This window comes from Patiria miniata, unplaced genomic scaffold, assembly GCF_015706575.1.
Source record: "Patiria miniata isolate m_02_andy unplaced genomic scaffold, ASM1570657v1 HiC_scaffold_7, whole genome shotgun sequence".
In the NCBI taxonomy this organism is placed as follows: Eukaryota; Metazoa; Echinodermata; class Asteroidea; order Valvatida; family Asterinidae; genus Patiria; species Patiria miniata.
In genome coordinates, this window is record NW_024037074.1 from 17,775,814 (window position 1) to 17,794,967 (window position 19,154).

General features: G+C 39.3%; 2 protein-coding genes across 4 annotated transcripts; one reads left to right on the plus strand and one right to left on the minus strand.

Annotated features, from left to right (window-relative positions):
- Positions 1–1,841: 1,841 nt before the first annotated feature.
- On the minus strand, positions 1,842–11,815 carry LOC119744915 (origin recognition complex subunit 2-like). The gene is made up of 12 exons (XM_038221116.1): positions 11,622–11,815; positions 9,291–9,491; positions 8,585–8,749; positions 7,392–7,630; positions 6,617–6,822; positions 6,068–6,200; positions 5,672–5,774; positions 5,225–5,362; positions 4,709–4,880; positions 3,822–3,883; positions 2,957–3,075; positions 1,842–2,299 (listed from the first exon to the last, which is right to left on the minus strand). The coding sequence occupies exons 1-12, from the start codon at positions 11,809–11,811 to the stop codon at positions 2,219–2,221; spliced, it is 1,809 nt and encodes a 602-aa protein (XP_038077044.1). The 5' UTR covers positions 11,812–11,815; the 3' UTR covers positions 1,842–2,218.
- LOC119744914 (zinc finger protein 830-like) lies at positions 11,800–19,082 on the plus strand. 3 transcript variants are annotated; one of them, XM_038221114.1, is made up of 9 exons: positions 11,800–11,925; positions 13,172–13,271; positions 13,676–13,848; positions 14,449–14,564; positions 15,209–15,308; positions 16,530–16,596; positions 17,306–17,383; positions 17,540–17,616; positions 17,859–19,082. In XM_038221114.1, exons 1-9 carry the CDS (start codon positions 11,819–11,821, stop codon positions 18,037–18,039), a joined length of 999 nt encoding a protein of 332 aa, XP_038077042.1. In that variant the 5' UTR covers positions 11,800–11,818; the 3' UTR covers positions 18,040–19,082. The 3 variants fall into 3 exon arrangements, with proteins under 3 accessions (XP_038077042.1, XP_038077041.1, XP_038077043.1); XM_038221113.1 differs by having other exon boundaries at positions 11,803–11,981; positions 13,165–13,271; XM_038221115.1 differs by lacking the exon at positions 11,800–11,925 and adding an exon at positions 11,988–12,095 and having other exon boundaries at positions 13,165–13,271.
- The last annotated feature ends 72 nt before the right edge of the window (positions 19,083–19,154 follow it).

The following is a 19,154-nucleotide window of genomic DNA, read 5'->3' on the forward strand; positions in this document are numbered from 1 at the left end:
TGAAACAGTTTGGCTCTAATTCATTCTGTCATGGTGTTCAGTTTCCTTGAATTTGGGGCAAAGGAATGATGTCATTATGTTATCATAATCGAAAAATTACATCAAGCACTCAGGTGCTTAATCCGAACATAAATTCATGAAGACAGTTTACCCATTCCTATTTATCGAAAGCCCTGTCACGTGGCCGATTTTAAACGGTTGATAAAGACCAGCTGGCTGGTCTTAAACACTTTTCTAGTGTCACATAAAATGTGGACTCCAATAAAGGGTGCCAGTACCGTTTAATTGGTTGAAGATGAACGCTCACAATCCTCACATAGGCGTGAGTCAGTATTTGACAGTCCTAAATTCACACAACACCGGCACAGCTGTGTTCTGCGTCACATCAACACAGTATGCATGACGCGCGTGTCAATATCCAGTCAATATAAGGAGTTGTTTACGCGAGGGCAATACCATAGCATAGCTAAAGGGGTGTTTTGTTTTAAAACAAAATCCCTTAAAATTAATACATTTTGAGTTGTTGTTAACTCTTGGTATTTATGAATTGGAATAAACACATTTATTCCCTTATTCAAGTTGCCTAGTGATACAAAACAAAAGTTACAGTGTCTTATTAGTCAGAGGAACATAACAATTTTGTGTCATTTTCTTCCCCTGTTACCAGCTCCCAACAAAGATGTCAAAATAACTGAAGGAATACTAAAATAATCAGATTTTTCAAATTTATTTCTTAGAATTCCGATCTTCTGGACAAGCAGCTCCTCGATACTTGTGGGGGTTTTTTTGCATTAAGGCATAATATTGGGCTCAGTGATGCATCCAAATAGATGTACGCAAATAAATGTAACAAATCAAACAAACACAAACAGAAAAATCAAAGGATTCAAATTCAATGATGAAATTATATGGAACAAAAAAACATGGTTATCAATGTTAAACTACATTTATATAAGTCAATTATGAACAACCGATACATATTGTATAAGAAATATAAACAAGTTGGCAAAGAAATCTCAGGATTGGTCTTTTCACTGTGTGCTACAAAAGTATAAAAATATAACATTTCTGTTGGAAAACCATTTCACAAATAATGTCATTTTAAGAATACGTGCATAAATGGCAAAAATACAGAGTACAAAATGTAATCCTTCATTTTAAGAATTCATCTCACCAGCAATTAGAAATCCATGTTACACTTGATCTGCATTAATCTCAAATTATATTCAACTGAAAACAAAATTTTCCAAACGATCCAAAATATCTTGCTTGCAATCAGATTGATTCGATAGTGAAATAAAACTTGAACATTTCTCATATGCCATCGATCAATGATCATCAGTTGTAAGTATAGAATTGTGCATGATTACTGACTTAAAAATTACTGCTTTTAAAACAATGTCACACTTCTTCAGTTCAAGTGGCAATGACATCCTGGCAGTGCAGATGTTATTCCTAGGATAGATCTTGGCTCAAGTATGCTTTGCATAAATGTCCGCAATTTGTAATCACTCTATAACGGTTTAGAAACCATCTGCTTAAAGTGGGTTCTGATGACAACAGACATTATGACATTATGACAACAGACATTATGATGACAACAGACATTATGATGTCTGTTGTCATTTAATGACAAATGCGATGTGATCAAGCTAAATGAGTCGTTTGTCGGGAATTTTTATTTGGAGATACAAAATAGGAAACTTCATCACATCACTTCATCACATCTCTTGATGTTCCAACATCCATAATTTTTGAACTAAAGATGGTATCGGCATGCGGTTTTCACAGTAGTCATGCTGAGATGGTGCTCTTTTCAAATCTGTAATAATTTTTTTTTGACCAGGGTCGACAAACGACTCATGTAGCTTGATCGCATCACAAATTCTGAAATATTCCAGTAGCAATGGTTTGGTTGCAACACACTGATGTCAGTCATGCATGCATCATCAAGCAGTATTGTAGTCCAGTCTATCACAAGTCTGGTCCCAAGTAAATCTCAAGTCTAGTAATGAGTAACAGGGATTGAACGGTAACAAAGGAATGCCTTTGCCACCGTGCACATGGATGGCTTGTGACCGGAGCTGGATGACTAGCGTTTGACTTGTGAGGACTTGTGAGGACTTGTGATGTACTCGACCACAACTCTGGTACGAAGTCTCCCACCTTTGCAAACTCTTTCACTCATCATCCGAGGCAACTTGACATCAACCATTCCTCAGACCTCCTCTTGCTGTTGGAATTCTACCAGTGTTTGGCTGTCAACAGCAATCATGAGAAACTCCACACCATCCAATCCCTACATGGACAAAAAACGCACGTCCAAAAAATCATTAATCCTAATTCTCTTGGGTGTGTAAAAAAAATCAGACGAAAATTGGAGGATTCAGGAATATTGGGGTTAAAGAACAGAGGTACAACAGAAGGAATACTATGACAATAAAATCTTGTTTCTTAAGGAAAAGTAGATATTTCTCTTATTCCAGTAACTCTGCACTATTTTTTCTGAAATAAATGAAGGTTTATTTGTTTTAATTCACCTCAGCTGTACTTAACTTCATCATCATAATTTAAAAAAAGTAAAGATCATTACAAGAACTCATCTGCAGTTAAAGAGTTTTAGCATGGTACCACCAGTAACCTCACTTTCGATCACAACTGCTGCATAGCTGAGAGTCTAGGAACTGAACTTGGGGTGCTACTTCCTCTGCACTACTGACCAGTTGGGCGATAGTACGTACGTCTTGAGCGCAGGGTACAAAAATTACTTCTCTTATGTGACGGAACTTCTGACTGATGAAAGAGGCGCATTTTGCCCATCAATATATTTGAGGTGTAACAAAATGTATCCCCAACAACTTTCATCTGATTGCCTACTCATCAAAAACCAGAAAAAAAATTGAGGGGATTTTTTTCTTGAAAAAGCATTTTCAATGTTGCACAAATCCAACTGTACCTTTTTGGATCGGATGAGTTTGTGGTCCCTGAACTCCGTCAACTGGGCCCGGAGAGTCAACTCACTGTTGACAAGGAATGCCTCGCGACACTTCTGATACAAGTCATTAAAGGACAACCCTGCAAGAAATCATGTCGCACTCATACATCATCAGCTCAAAAAGGATGAAGTATGTGACCGAGTTCCAACATACAATGCTGCCAATAAAATGAAAGTGTCCAAGCCTCTTTATCCCCAATCCCACCAGATGCAACAGTGTGCAACAGGTGTCAAAGTCTGGAGGACCTTGTTGCAATGGGACATATAAACTTCCAATTCTGAGACAATGGGAGCGAGTCCCACTTAAATATTTTCCACAGTTGGCAACCACAGTCAGTTTATTTTTGACCGGTTTTGACCTGTCACACTGGCAAGGCGTTGAAACTCCGAGGCCTGTCTATAAAATTCAAAATTATTAACATACATGTATTTGTAGATGCTCGTTATTGTTTCAAATGTTTAAATTTTCATGCATGTTTTAAAAATCTTTCCAATAGTTTGGTTGTGCAAGAATCTGGATTAGGCCAGCAATCAGATAACAGACCGTTTGGGTACCAGGCCCGATATAAAGCCAATCCCTTTCACCCCGATCGGTATGAACCCAGAAGCCATCCGGTTACTTAAAGCATGATGCCCAGAGTGTGGTGCAGAAGCCTAGTGGAGTTAATCCGGGCCGGATCGGTTCCATCCAAGGTCCCAATCCCTTTGACATACTGGGCAGGCTCAACCCCAAACGGTCTTGGGAGGGATTCTAATTTGAGGGCCGGCCTTAACAGACTCAAAAAAGTGTTATTTCAGTTGGTTTTGTCTTCCTACTCTGACAGACCTTGATAAGTGGCATCATCCTGATGTGATAGCTGATACCCCACAAGGAGGTTGAAGATGCCTCTGCATTTCAAAGAAGAAAGAAAAACGGTGAGAACTGCAGAGAAGTTATCAAAGAGAGGGACTTAAAGGTAAACACATGCAGGGGCACAGTATGTGCATATTTACTCAAAGTTTACTCTAATTTATGCATAAAACGTAGGGGTCAATCTATAAATCTGGGATCTACTTTATTTTTATTGTCCATGCTACATCAGACATGTCTGATTTTATATTTCTGATGCGTTCCTGCAGTTGTCCTCCAAGAGTGATTATGAATAGCAAACTACCATTACAAAATTGCTTCAAGTCTTAAAGGGTGCATTCGAGTAGCTCAGCCAGATTGACTCGGAATAGCCTCGTGCCGTTCGATGAGCTCTGACGTCATTATCGGGGCTCACCCGGGTCAGCCATCACAGACCCTGCTTGTAGAGCAGAGTCAGTGGTGGAAATCCATCACAATGCATGCGTTGTTCATTCCAAGAAATTAACAAATATGGCAGCCGGACAGCAAAAATCTCAAGTGGAATTAAAAATCTACCTTATTTGAAGTCTAAAGTTAATTATTTATTGAGTTCATTGCGACACTAGAGGTTATAATTGCAGCCCAACTTTTTTGAGTTTTGCGATTGACTGAAAAGTAGTAAATTTCAAACTAAGAGCCGGTCAGAAACGGGCGTTTTGTCAGTGGCTACAGTCGTGGCTACGGACGTCACGTGAGGATCATGATGGCCTGTAGTTGAGCGTTCAATTGGCCTGGCTGTCGTGGCCAACCCGCCTGCCTTTACCCAAGTCGATCCGGGTGAGCAACTCAAATGCAGCCAATTTATTACCCATAATCTAACTTACCTGGCGTTAGGTGTGAGACTTCTGAGCACGTGGGTGAGTGAACTGAGAGCCAGAACACCAGATTGTTGGACAAGAAGAGAGTTCTCGTAAGAGGTTTCCTCCGTGTACGGTTCGTAGGTTGTCACGTCATAAAACATCCAATAGAAACTGCTGGATTTGGACTGGTCCCAGACTGACAGAATAAATAAATACAAGTCATTTATATTTGAGGTTCCAAGACTCATTAGGAGTAATAATAAGTAAGTGATTGGTTGCAGAAGGTTGATAGACCGATTGATCCATAGTTAAGCCACACAGATCCATGAAAAATCTTCCAATAAATTTTAGTATCAGCACACTGTGAGATGATTAAAGGAAATTGCGACTGCAACGCGTCGATTTACATACATTGTGTCCATCTCTATTCGCACTTCTCGGGAAGCTTTTAGGCGTGCGATGGTGTGGGGGTGCAATCGCACGCCTCAAATCAAAAGGACTGGTGAGTTTAAAGATAATAACTGGAAGCCATGTACTTACTGAGTGGGGCATTGATGTGATCAATAGTTGCAATGATATGAACCGAAGCTAGCTGAGACAATGCTGATAAAGTGGCTTGAGCTTTATGTCCCCGTAACATTACTCCGTCGATATTATGAATGATCAGAAATAATGGCTCTGAAATGAACGAGAAAAACGTACAACAGATAAACTTAAAACAATTAGCCCTTGTTCAAATTTAAATACATGCACCAGATTAGGTAACCTAATTTCAAATGATCAATAAGTTTGATTTCAAATAATTACTTATAAACTATCCAGCTGAATGTCCTGTTTTTCATAATAGGGAGACCTTCTTAAGAATGGTACACGCACACAGGCCAGAAGGCGTAACAAAATCAAACAGTGTTATTGGTAGACACTAAACTATTCCCATATCAGAAGCTTAACTACTCCGAAGCCAAACAAAACAAATTTAAAAATTACCTTCACGTTCTTCTAGTGTGTCATGGATGTATTCGGTCTGCTCAGCCAGACTGCGGAACCCAGCTTCATGTTCAAATACATCATCGGTTATGCTGTTCAATATCTACAGAAACAAAGTTGAAGATCAAACCATATACGACATTTGACCAATGCCTTGGTTGGCAAGACAAATACAACATGTTGGTGCATCAAAGATCAGTTGAGTTGACTGCACGTTGTTTATATTTATACCAATAGTTCTCCACATTACAAGAATATGGATCAAAGCATGACAAAATGACTCAAGAAAAACTGAATGACTCAAAAAAATCTCATTGAAAATGGGAAAACCATCATGCCAGAAATATTTCAAGCCAAAAATATCAAGAGGCATCCACTGAAACGTTACAAACTCACACTTTTGACGGTAAGCCCTGGGAAGAATCCATTCACCACAACGTGACTCCAGTTGCTCAACATCTCCGCCCTAAACATGTCTAGAAGACGGCGCTTAGAACCAAGACCATACAGCATCAGATTAAATCCATTGCTGAAAATATACAAAGCACACACAGACAAATTTTTTACATGTATCTATAGAAAATAGGGGATTTAAGGCCAGTACAGGAACCCGATAACCGATGGGAATAAAACAATAAACCCTTTCAAAATCTTCCTTTTCATTGTCTGAGAAACTACTAAGTTATTTGTAAAGTTGGTTACCGGTATCCGATCCCATAATCTGGAACCAGTTCCTTCCTGACATTACAGTCGGGTACTTGGGTACCCAGTTCCGATACCAAGCCCTAATAAAAAAAGTAAGTATTGTGTTTTTTTTAAAGTTACTTTTGTAGGTAAAATAAATTAAACCATCACAAGTAAATCACCCCCCCCCCCAGCCCACCTCTTTGTGATTGACTTATGCAACATGCTAACCCCACAAAAAAAGTGTAGACCATACTTTACCTTAGCTGAAACATCCACTTGTTGAACAAGCCTCTGTATTCCTGATACATCTCTGAGATTTCCCTGCTATGACTGTTGGGAGCGTCACCTAGTGCCTTGCTGACATCGTCTTGATCCATCTTAGGGATGGCTAGTCTGGCCAGAGTGTGGTCCGAAGTCACCGACTGACCAGAGTGAGCTGAGAAATATTCCTCGGCCATGTTGGGCTGCGAACAAGCAGAGGAAAAAAGCAATCGGCTGCAAACAGAGCTTCCACAAGTGTATAAGACGACCAAATATTTGACAACATAAAAAAAAATACTCTGTATCTCAAAATACTCCAATCTGGTTGTTCAGGCGCTGAACATGGGTTGTGTTTCCATGGACTTTCGTCATAAGTTCCCCTTGACTGAACTTTCAAGCATTTTACTCCCATGCCTGCCTTCTCATGCACTGACTGATCAGTTCTAAAGGATAGCAAAGTACTTCTCTCTATCTGGAACTCCCAACGCAAATTTTGTCTCATACTTTTATCAACCAAGAATCTTTTACAATTCAAAAGAAATGTGAAAGGATATCTCCTTTCATTTTGACTTCTTTCTGTTCTTGGCTCCTGACCTTGTGTTGAGTTGATAACCGTTAGAAAGGGAAAAAAATGAGAAATGACAACCTAGGGCTGGAAAGCTCAGCTGGTAGAGCACCGGAACGGCAATCCGGATGTCACAGGTTCAAAACCCACACCAGTCAATTGTTTGGTTCAAATTAAAAAAGAAGGGGAAAAAAAGACAAGCCTCACCAGCTCTACATCTCCTCTGGTTCTCCTGCGGGTGATAGGCCCCTTTACAGCAGACCCCTTAGCCGGTGTGGCACCCCCTCTCACATCACGTGTGGCACAGCCTCTCACACCCCTTCCTGATCTGTGCGGAGTCGAGGTACTGTCCTTGCTATGGGTGCTACTATTGTCATCGTTGCTGTCTTCATCAGAGCTTGAAGTCTTTGAGGAATCACTATCATCATCTGAATCGGGTATGGTTCCTGCAAGGAAAGATCGATGAGTTCAAAGACACAGACAGTTTATTATTTCTAAGTCCATTCTGAACTAGGACTGCACTGTGGCTTCTACAAATTTGGGGTCCATGCTGTATTTATAACACAATACATACATAAATTAAAAATTAATGTGGCCTGACGTTGCGAACTTAGCAAGTTCTTCTTCAGAGGCTAAAACAGAAATGACAGAGGTACATACATTAACATGGGGGTGCACACAAACATGCAGGGATGAAAGAAGAAACACAAAAGGAGGATTAGGTGGGAAAGGTGTGGAAAGATGCAGGGGAGGGTGGATGAGAGAACAAAGAAACAAAGGGAGATGGCAAACCACAAGGGGTCTGGTGTGAACAGGGGAGGGACCAGAAAGGGGAAGGATCAAAGGTCACAGGGAGTGGGAACGGACAAAAGAGTGTGGGAGTGAAGGGGGATAATACATACATGTACATCGCAAATTACAGAGTAAGTAAATCTCAGCATAATTAAGTACAATGTAGTACATTCTACCCCCCCCCCATTTTCTCAACGGATTCACGTGGGTTGACTTTTGATCTGAGGCCCATAAAAACGGATTTCCAGGGAAAACCGGAGAAATCACATCCCTGAGTTATGGTGGCATGTCTAACCCGATGTAAAAGCATAATCAGTTTACTAGTGCAGTACTCACTCCAACAGATTCCAACAAAACATGCAGTTGGATTTTGAAGGGCTGGGGGTGGTTAGGGTGAAATGGAAATACATGTTCATAGGCGAGGTAAAAACAGCTCCCGTCAGTGGAAAGCAAAAAGGGCTTTTTAACATTTTCTGTTATAATGTGAGGCATTATGTGTATTTCCCGTTACCAGGACTTGAAATTTGTTAGTTAATGATCAAAGACACTCGATTTTGGCCGTAAGAGTGTGAACTTGTTCTTTAATGTAGTTGGTTTCAGTTTCTTACTTCTACTTCTCCTTGTCACCCTTGGCTCAGCCCGCTGTTGAGTCGGCTTCTTGCTTGAGACGGGCGTGGCACTACTCCTTGCCAGCTGAGCCATCTGCCCTGACCGCTTGTACTTTTTGAATTGATAAACATCCGTTCCTTTGATCCCTGCTTCATCCAGTAATACTGTGACAAGAACACCAGTTAGAGACACATTTCAAAGTCTGGCAAAATCATTAAAATCCACAGGGGCATTGTAATGTAAGGAAGGGCATAGTGGCATTTCTGCACCATTTATTGACCCGTCTTCTGCTGAAGAAAAGTGGTGCACGTATGACTTACACGTGTCCCTGAAACTGTTTTGACACACCAAAATCGTTACCTGACGATTCAAAGACATTAAGGACATTTCTCATCATAGACATCAAGGACATGAGGTACCAGTACCCTTGACGCAGCATTCTCTGGAGAGGGGGGGGTGGCTGTGGTCTGTCTCACGATTGACACAGATTATTGTTGATTAACGGGCTAGATGCAACGGACAAAGAAGCCAAAATGATGTCACTGTTTAACATTTATAAGTTTTTCGGTTAAAAAAAAAAAAAAAAAAAAAAGAGGAGGCGGCCTCCAAAAAGGAAGCGGGTGGGGACGCTTAACATATTTTTTGTTTTTTAATTTGGCCTAACAGATATTGCGCCGGCCAATATCCACTCCTTTGATAATTTACCATCTGGTGTTTTGTTGTGTTCCTGCTCGTCTCCTTCACCCTCCTCGTCATTCTCATCGTCCTCATCTGATGACTCTGTTCGATCCTGAGCTTTCAAGAGCCTCTCCTTGTAGTTGACAGACTTTCTGGAGGATCTCACTGGCCGCTGAGAGGGTGTAGTAGAAGCCAGCATTTGCACTTTGGACCTTCTTGGTTTCTTGGCTTAACAGCAAAACAATATGAAACTTCGATGCTTGATAAATTCATTAAGAATAAGAATAAAGCTGATATTCTGACCTACCAAAAAAAAAGACACATGTCTATTAAACTTGGGGCTGTCTGTAGTAGCATAGTACCCCGATACATGTAGTTGTCTATGACTATGTGGACACTAAAAATGTATTTATTTTATTTATTTCTGGTATTCAAATTTTAATGGTAATGAAACAAGTATTCCTCAAAAGCACCCTAGGCACTGTAGCTCGAAAGCCTGAAGAAACCTGTAGAGAGAAGATAATGAGAAGAAATTGCAGTTTTAGAGGTGGGGAGGAAAAGCCCAGAGGAATATTCTGAGGAAAACCCACGGAATCAGATAGGGAATGAAAACCTAATTAATCCACATATTGCCCCGGGCAGGATTCGAACCCCCGGTCACAGCGGTGGAAGGCGAGGAAAGTACCGCTACGCCAACCTAACTCCCCGAAGTACTTGTCTGAATCGTTGACCACTGTTTTACCGATCAATCAAAGTTTGGCCACTTCCAAGTTCCAGAATTGGAATAACAACGTGTACAATTAACAGTGACATAATACTCATCTGCCACTTAAGTTTTAGCTCCTTTCTTGCCAAATTTAGCTGTTGAATTGTGACGTCTCTGATTTAAAAAGATCACAAAATTCAACCGTCCCCCACTGATCATTTACCGTTCACCGAACTGACGAACAGGGCTAGGCCTACCCATTTATTTTCCCACCTCCAAGAATGAACAAAAAAATTGCAAAGGAAAACACATAGGCCTACATCATTACATGACATAAAAATGGCCATCAATATTTCAGAAAAAAAAGTTGACTTGTTCCTCCTACATGTAATCAAAACCCAAATCTGACAGTAAAAATAATGTTTCAGTCTTGACACAAACAAATAGGCCTAGGCCTATAGAATCTCATTTGAATTTGAGTGCCTGTGATGACTGTCTGTAGGCATAGTCAGGTAGGCCTAGTGTAAAAACAGTAGTGTTACTGTTAGGCCCCAGTGTTAATCAGTATTTTTACCTCAGCTCAAACTCAAACTTTCAAAGTCAAAGGAGTTTCCAACATTTCCAACAATTAATTAATATAAATTATAGCCTAGCATGAATAGCATTCCATGAACAGCTAGGCCTAGGCCTACATGAATAAAAATAGGTCATTTTATAGTCAAACATGATAACTTCTGATAGGCCTAGGCCTAATTTAAGCAAGACCTTTTTGAATTGAGATGAGTGGAATAAAATACTCTTTTAAGACTAGACATTGACATACCTCATTCATGACATTGGTGCATATTAAAAAGGAAAAATGTTGGGCCTAATCCAAGTCACTCTCTTTCTGACTCACCTTTTCCTCTATGGCAAACAAAAGTTGCCATACTGATAACAAAATAAAACCACTCAAATTATTCCACAGGACTTGAACTTGAAGAAAATGAAGATGACCAAAATATATCTAGAGTTTATCCAACAAATAATCCAGAGCAGGATATTGAAATGAGACTGAAGTGAAAGTGAAATGTGCACAACACTACTTCAACTTCACTAGCTGATACAAAAGTGAGAGATAGCATGCAATCCATGAAGCAAAATAAACCCTCTCATTGGCTATAAGTTGTTCTTTTCATTTGCATATGCAAATCTCTCACCAACATGATTACCAAATATGGTAATGAAATTTGTGTGGGGTGATTATCTAGGTCAGAGAAGTTGGCATCATGCCAGATCACCCCCATTTCGCTGATGCATGCCTCAAGCTAGCTTGATGACTTAAATAAAAGTTCGTCGAACTTTGTGATTTTTAGGCTTGATCATGCATACCTCAATCTTAGGAAAATTCTGAACAATTTCCAATGTGATGAGCAAATGATGTGGTTGCGGCGTGCAAATTTATGCTGGTTTTTTTAGTCTCCCGAGTGAGAAAGTCGAGATTCCACTTTCATAAGGCCTAGGCCTATACAATTTACAAACTGAAACTGTTGTGTTGTGCTGCATATTTTTACAATGGACACTATAGTGCACTAACAACATACGATTTTCATGGTTTTTTGTGAATCTGCGGAAGTATTTTGCTAAATCTTTTCTATACAAACAATTTGTACCTGAAGAAACCTCATCAACGGCCACTATGTGCTTAATAACTTCATCATTTCCAACAAATTGAAGCGCCACATGTTTCCCTCTGGACGCCGCCATCTTTCTCATCTCTCGTAATTCACTCCAATAATGAATTAACGTTTTCGAAGTGGCACGTCGGCAAGCACTGCACAAACAAACAAACGCACTCAGCATTCCCAAGATGGCGTCTTCCAGTAGCAAAAAGAAAGTTGATCTTCGAGATTTGATGAAAAAACAACGGGCAGAGAGTAAAGCAACATCGAAAAGAATAGAGTCGCCCTTAGCCAAATATCCTTTTTCATATAGAAGTACAAATTGTGGGAAATGTGATATGGAGGAGCATGGTAATTGGAGCGTAGTTTGTAAAATGGGTTGCCCAGATTTCGGACATGTCAGACCAGACTGGGACTGCATCGACTGGGGGAGTATGACGTACCTGGACCGAGCGCTCTGTGAAAGTGAAACGTTCATAATTTAATCAGGCCAACTTTACTCACTCTTTAGCCAGCAAATTTCTCCAAAAAAATCTGTTACAGAAAAGGGCGATCGTGTAGTGTAGGGCCTCTCTGTTTAGGCTTCGATAAAATTAGAGTCGAGGCCTCGGGGGTGTTTTTTATTACTGCTAAAAATGACCTGGAAAAAATGTTGCAACCTGACGCCACTTCCGCGAAAATTTTCTTAGTATTTCTTATCAAAATTGGAAATGTTTCTCAGTCATCAGATTCATGTCTTATCATCATTTTTGCAATGATTGACCTTTATTATATTATTATTAAGATGTTATATGAAGAAAAAAGTAGCGTCAGGTTGCAACATTTTTCCAATGACCTTTTATACATAGAGAAGACTTCCCTGAATATAAAGACACCCTTTTTTCATGTTTTTGTAATTTTGAACAGTTTCTTGGGGTACAAATTACGATTTTCCTGCGCAGTTTACAGTTGGTGCTGTGTGATTCAGCGAATCAAGTACAAAAGTCGGTACATGTATACATGTATAACCATGATGGTTGGTGGTGCTAATCCATTTGAGGCAAACAAAAAAATAAAAAAACAGTTTCTCGTCTTCGCCGCCGCCTGCTTTCTTTTTTCCGCCATCTTTTTTTATTTGTTTTTAATTCATACATTTTCAATACATTTTGCAAACTTTGTCGAGACATGAACATGTATATCATATACACATATATAGTTTTCTTTATTTCCAACAAAATCGTATCTGCAATTCTACATGTGTGTAGTATTGTAGAAAGGGTGACGGCTACAATGCACACAATTTAGTATCAGTGAAAGAGTCGAGAAAATGGAAGAATCGATCAGCCATCTTGAAAAATCAGCCATCTTGGGAATATTAAACAAAGGTGTCCCACCTCCTACATGTTTTTAAAACTCCCAGACGAGAAAGTATTTTTTTAAACTTATGTTTTGTGACTTCAACTTGTCATGATTGTTCATTTTAGTATTAACTGGAACTTTGCGACTTTTAATGCAAGGGACTAAAAACGTGAGAAAAATGCTTTCTTTAACACAGTGAAAACGTATAACAGTGTAGGCCAGCTTGTGTGTGTGGTTTGTAACTGCCAAGTGAAGAGTGAGATTGTCTGGCCAGCGCATCTCCAAGGAAAGAAGCATAAAGAGGTCTGAGAATGTCCACAGATTTTTTTGATAGTATTTTTTTGTTTGTCAGAATTTTGAACTTTTTAAAACTGAAAAACCTGTTTTTTAATTTGGCTTTTTGTACATGTATCCTTCCTTTGTAAATAACTAAACTAAAGTTAACATACCTTTCTTAACAGAATGAGCATGAAACTGTGTAATATTTAAAAGATAATTTTAAATTTCACATTTTTCATGTATAATCGTGATAATAATTATTTTTCCTATTTTACTTCAAAATACAGGTATGTTTTAACAAATTCTGTTCAGTTACCTCCATTTGGGGCATCAAGGCACAAGGGTTATAATCAGTACCTGTTTTGATGATTTTATGATGTTATTATCCAACTTACAATTTTGTATTCTTTTGTTATGCATTTCATTAGAATTTATCAGCATTGAGGCAAGGAAATGCACCCAATGTTCCCCAGCAGAAACCAGTCTCAACACAGCTTCACACAACGCAAACAACAGCCAAAAGGAAAGCGGAGTATGAAGTGACCTCAACTGTTTCAGAGAAGAAACCAAGAGAAAGCAGTGCACTTGGTTCAACAAAGGGGTAAGGAGTTAAGGAGCTGTAAAATTATCTTTTCAATTCAGTTTAGATGTCCCTACTGACACTCAAATCACTTTTTGTTGTCTGGCTACTAAAAAAATATGAGTATATTGCTTGACATGATGTTGAAACCGTATCATATACATAAATGGTTCAGGCATCATAATTTTACTGTCTTTTTGAAAATGCCTAATGGTACAAAATGTATACTGATTATTGTCCCTCAAAAGTCTTTCACAAGTCCAGTCATAAGATCACAAGTCAATTCACAAGTTCAGTCACAACCTACAGGAGATGGACACTGACGCGCAAAGGAATACCATTGTTCATTTGAATAGTTTGTGGCTTGACTTGAGTGGACTTTTCAGGGCTTGTTAGGTCTTGTGACGGACTTGACTACAACACCGAGGGGCATCAGTGCTTTCCAGTGAGCTTTTCTTGTCATACTTTTAGTGACGTGTTTTTTCATTTCAGGCATATCTAATCACATCCTTCCCTGAAAATGAAAACTACTTGTCACGGGAAATTCGATTTATGACCTCTTTCATCACAAAAGTTGTTGTTTGTAGCTTAGTAAAGTTCCTTCTCTGTTCGTGTTAAAAGTCTTCCTGCAGGATTTTTTGACAATGAGATCAAAAGCCCGCCCTCTGTAGATGAAGCTAAGAAATCATCCAGCAGTTCAGTGTCGGAGACTGTTGTGTCGTCTTCACTCCCATCAGGTAGGCCTACATCTTACAGTTTCTTGTTTCAAAAAGGTGTTCGAGAGTCGTCCCAAACCAAGTTATCCTAAAATTGGAGTTAGTAATGGACATGAAAAGTTCTTTACAACTGCATCACAAAATCGAATGTGACAGGCATTGAGACCAAGTCCAGAGTCTAGTCAATGGAAAAATAAGTCATAAAGTTCGCCTGTCTGATACAGACAACCTGAGTCGTTCTTCAGTGTTCTTAAAGATGCGTTCCCCGTGCTACTTTAGAGTTTCATCTCGCAAAATAGTTTTTTTTTTCTTCATTTGCCTAGCAATATAAAAGTTATTCAATGTTGAAAGAGACATTAAGCCAAAATGCAAAAATCAACTGGCATTTAGTTATTGAATTATTTCTTAACAAAATTTGAATTATTGGCTGTCAGACAATAATTCGGCTCTTGCAGGGCAACTTTTTGTGCACAAAATATAAACCCTTTTTCAGAGGGTTGCAGACGCCCAAAATTGGATTAAAAGAGTTTTTTTTCGTTAAAACAAACCATACAAATGGAACAGTCGTTAGGACAAAAAGGCCATTTTTGAAGAGTGTGGGTTATATTTTTTTTTTTTTTTTACAGTTCGTTGATTTTGAGTTTTCATTTCCCGTTCACATATAGATTTCTTTGATTCTGGAGCACCTTCTAAAGCCGCGTCTAAACCTTCTGGCGACGAAGAAGTCAGCACATCCAACACTACAAACGGCAAAACTAAAGAAAGGTATGCTTCATCTTTCCTCGTGGTATATTCAAGTATTAAAGGGAAAATACAACATTTGCAAACATCAAAAAATAAAACTACCAAATCATTTTGAAATACCTTGCTGGACTGTTAGTGAATGACAGTGTAAAGCATCCTGTAACATCATGGCACATGGTATACTGTCATTTTCAAGAAAAGTGGTATTTTTGTATCAATTTTCAACGCTGATCGGCCGATCAGCGTTGGAAAAAACTGGCTTTTTTTCAAATACTGGCCCCAGTTGACCATCGCACTTGTTTGCAATCGATTACACACCTGTGAACGGGTACAAGCCAGCTAGACTGGTTCATTGACCTTACAATTCCCCAATATATGTAAACTGCTCTGTTTCTTCTTAAATGGAGTCAGGGAACCAGACTACAGGAAAATGATTGTTTTTCTTGGTTTTTATAGCATTTTCGAACCCAAAACCTAAAAAAAGTCAGTGTAACTATATTTGCTATATATTTCCAACCCCCCAATTCCATCCATTTCTGAAAATTACAGCAAAAGCAAATGATGTATATTCCCTTTAACCCTAAAGCCGCAAATTTTAATGCAATTTTGCACATGCAAATTTCTGGAACAAAGGGGTACGTATATTCTTTATAGCTGAATTCTCGTAATAGCGAGTTCATGACAGCCACATTCTACTATAATTGTTATTACTGTTGAAATTCAAAGAGTGTAATTCTCGCAAATGGCCATTAGGAGACACGCTTAAAAAAAGTTTAGGGAGACATTTGAATGTCACCCTTCTGTTTCTATGCATGATTTTCAATGCAGGGGTGTGAAATCTCAGCTTTTAAGCTGATTTCAGCTTTTTTTGTTTTGGATTTCAGTTGTTTTTTTTTCCCTCACCTGCTGTGTACAAAAGTATAGGAGATTTCCAAAGTTCAGCTTTTTACACCTTTTTCCAGCTGTTTTCAGCTATTTTTATCAGTGGTCACTCACACCCCTGTTTATGGTCGCAAGCCTTCATCAATTCTTCGTGATGCAAAACCCAGTTTGGTGAGGGTAGGTTAAGTATAGTTTAGTTTAGGGTTAGGTGATCATTACAATTTTTTTTTTTGCACAAGTCTACGGCAATGTCTGCCAAAAGTACCATATCCCATAGACGTAATAATTTTTATGCTCATTGTACTGATGTAAGATAATTATTCTCAGTTTTTATTTTAAAAAAAATAATTGTGATAACAGAAAGCCGTCGACTACTGCAGAGGCAATCCCCGAAGGATTCTTTGACGATCCAGTTATGGATGCTAAGGTGAGTTGACTGAAGTCCAAACCCTGGACTATCATGTGTAATTAAGTAAGATTTGAGGCTTTGCATGGTGGAGATACTAAATAATGAAGGTTTGCGGAAACACCATGTGCGAATAATTTCTCAACTAAGAGAATGGTTCTGAAAGAACCAGAGGTATAAACTCGACGTTCCGGTCAGTATGCTCTGACCGTCATCAGGAGAGTCCTGATGAGTCCTGATGACGCCCAGTGAACACAGTGATTTTCACTATGGCTCTCCTGATGACGGTCAGAGCATACTGACCGAAACGTCGAGTTTATACCTCTGGTTCTTTCAGAACCATTCCCTTAGTTGAGAAATTATTCGCACATGGTGTTTCCGCAAACCTTTCATTATCATGTGTAATTAGTTGGGAATAGTCCTGACGTCATGAAAGCAACTATGATCGCTGGTTCACGCTTACTGCAACAGCCAAGTGAACACAGCGATTTCACTATGGCTGTTGTGAATCCGTTTCATAAGAATTAGCTTGATTCTCCTCTTTTGAGGTGAACAAACCACAACTGTGGTTAAAACTGGTGTATGGTGACAATCTGCTGGAAGGCAGGGAAGCATTTTCAGGTCCTACTTTGTGAAAGTGTTCTATAAAGTGTTCAGTGTTCTGTGTTGTGTGTATGAAACATACATGTACTTTATTTTTGTTTCTCATAATTTTCCATGCGACGTGTAGGTCCGTAAAGTTGAAGTCAAAAACACCATGGAGGAGGAATGGAGCAAATTCCAGAAAGAAATGCAAGAAGAAAACCAGGTTAGAAAAATGAAAGGAAAGGAGACTGAGACATTAAGGATTTATTATGGCTGAAACTGATTTTTGTCCTTTTGAGGTAAGAATGAAATTACTGATACTGACCACTCGAGGCAGGCAATGTTTGTATCCCATCTTCTTTGTCTTTCATGTCATCAGGTGTCGGAGAATATTCAAGTCGAGGATGAGGAGGCGGCCCAGGTGGACAGAAACATTGACGAGATTGATGAACAGATGTAAGCAATCAGATCAGTAGACATGGCTGGCAAACTAACCAACACGTACACTGCTGGACCATTTTAAGGTTTACTCATTTGCTTTGAAGCGTCTTCATCTTCTATCATGATGTCTAACTTAAACAAATCGGTAGTTAGATAGCTGTTAGATCAGTGTTTTAGTCAAGTCTATCACAAGTCCGGTCATCACAAGTAAATCAAAAGTCAGGGACTGACATTGTTCTTGCAAAATTCTCTTCCAGACACTGCTTTGCCAAAGTGGAAGCGCTGCGGGACAAGCAGGACACCATCAAGTCCGAGATGGAGGCGAAGATGCTGCATCAACCCTCAAAGAGCAAGACAGAGGAAGGCAACAGCGGCAGTGCAGACGAGGCCGAGTTTGAGGAGTTTCTGGACTGGAGGTCAAAGGGTGCCTGGAAATGAATAACTTGACAATTAGTGGACTCTGTATGAACAGTGGATGGTGGTTTGTGACCATTTGTAAGAGGTCCGTGAGAGAGACATGTGTTTCTGTTCTACATAACCCCCAAGGACCGACACACAAAGGGAGAACAACAGATCCTTTCAGTCCTCGGGAGTTAAGTCTTTTGTTGGAAACGGTCCTCTGTAGTAAGTTTGTGTGCTTAGTCTATGGGAGAGTGTTATATTACAGGGACAAAGGGAAACACAAAGCATTGTCCTCGAGAGTAAAGTAAACTCGACTGTGTGCACACAATCTGTGTGTTTGGAGTGAAGTACGCATGTCGTACGCTGAATGTACTCAAAACGTGTTTGACACTCGCATGAATGTAAGCTGTGTAGTGGCAGTGCATTTCAGTCCCTCCTCATTCGCTCTTTGTAACCAAGCGAGGGGGTACTTGTGCATGGGATCCATTCTGTGCACAAATGAGCCAACCTTATCAGGCGAATGACTGTCCAGTGGTTTTGATAGCCACGTACATGTAAGACTTTTAACCATGCAGGCTAGTAGAGTTAAGCATAAGGAAATGAAAGATATTTCAAGATTCAATCCGTTCTGTTCTGCAAATTTCTCTTCAGACAGCTTGGTTTTTCTGACGATGAAATCACAACACTAGTCTGGGTATGTTTGAAGACTGGATGCTGAAGTCCACATGAACAAGACATCAGTCAGGTTGACTATGGAGATTACTCTAAATGAACAAGACATCAGTTGGGTTGACCATAGAGATTACTCTAAATGCATACAAGTTAGAAAGTGTGGGCACTTCAATTGGTCATGATAAATACAAATACATGTATAAGCAGATGATGTCCACATTTTTCTCTCAATATCCACATGTACAGTACAAGCTTTGTATCGGCACCATTGAGAAATACATGACGCTCTAGCTTCATATTCACTTTGTTTGTTTAATCCCATTGTGTCCAACGTAAAATGGAGACATCCTAGAAGTACTTTATTACCTTTGAAAAGAATAAAATATTGTTTGAAATATGAACCTGTACAAACTTATTTTTGTAGTTTGTTTGTTTGGTAGTTATTGTGGTTGGACAACCATTGACATTAAAAGAACAAA

Excerpts from the sequence above, each read along its gene's own strand:
- LOC119744915 (XM_038221116.1), bottom strand. The coding sequence starts at position 11,811 with ATGCTGAGTGCGTTTGTTTGTTTGTGCAGTGCTTGCCGACGTGCCACT. Across the intron at positions 6,201-6,616 it reads AAGTGGATGTTTCAGCTAAG|CAATGGATTTAATCTGATGC; the intron begins GTAAAGTATGGT and ends GTATATTTTCAG. Across the intron at positions 5,775-6,067 it reads CAGGGCTTACCGTCAAAAGT|ATATTGAACAGCATAACCGA; the intron begins GTGAGTTTGTAA and ends TTGTTTCTGTAG.
- LOC119744914 (XM_038221113.1), top strand. The coding sequence starts at position 11,819 with ATGGCGTCTTCCAGTAGCAAAAAGAAAGTTGATCTTCGAGATTTGATG. Across the intron at positions 16,597-17,305 it reads ATCCAGTTATGGATGCTAAG|GTCCGTAAAGTTGAAGTCAA; the intron begins GTGAGTTGACTG and ends TGCGACGTGTAG. Across the intron at positions 17,384-17,539 it reads AAATGCAAGAAGAAAACCAG|GTGTCGGAGAATATTCAAGT; the intron begins GTTAGAAAAATG and ends TCATGTCATCAG.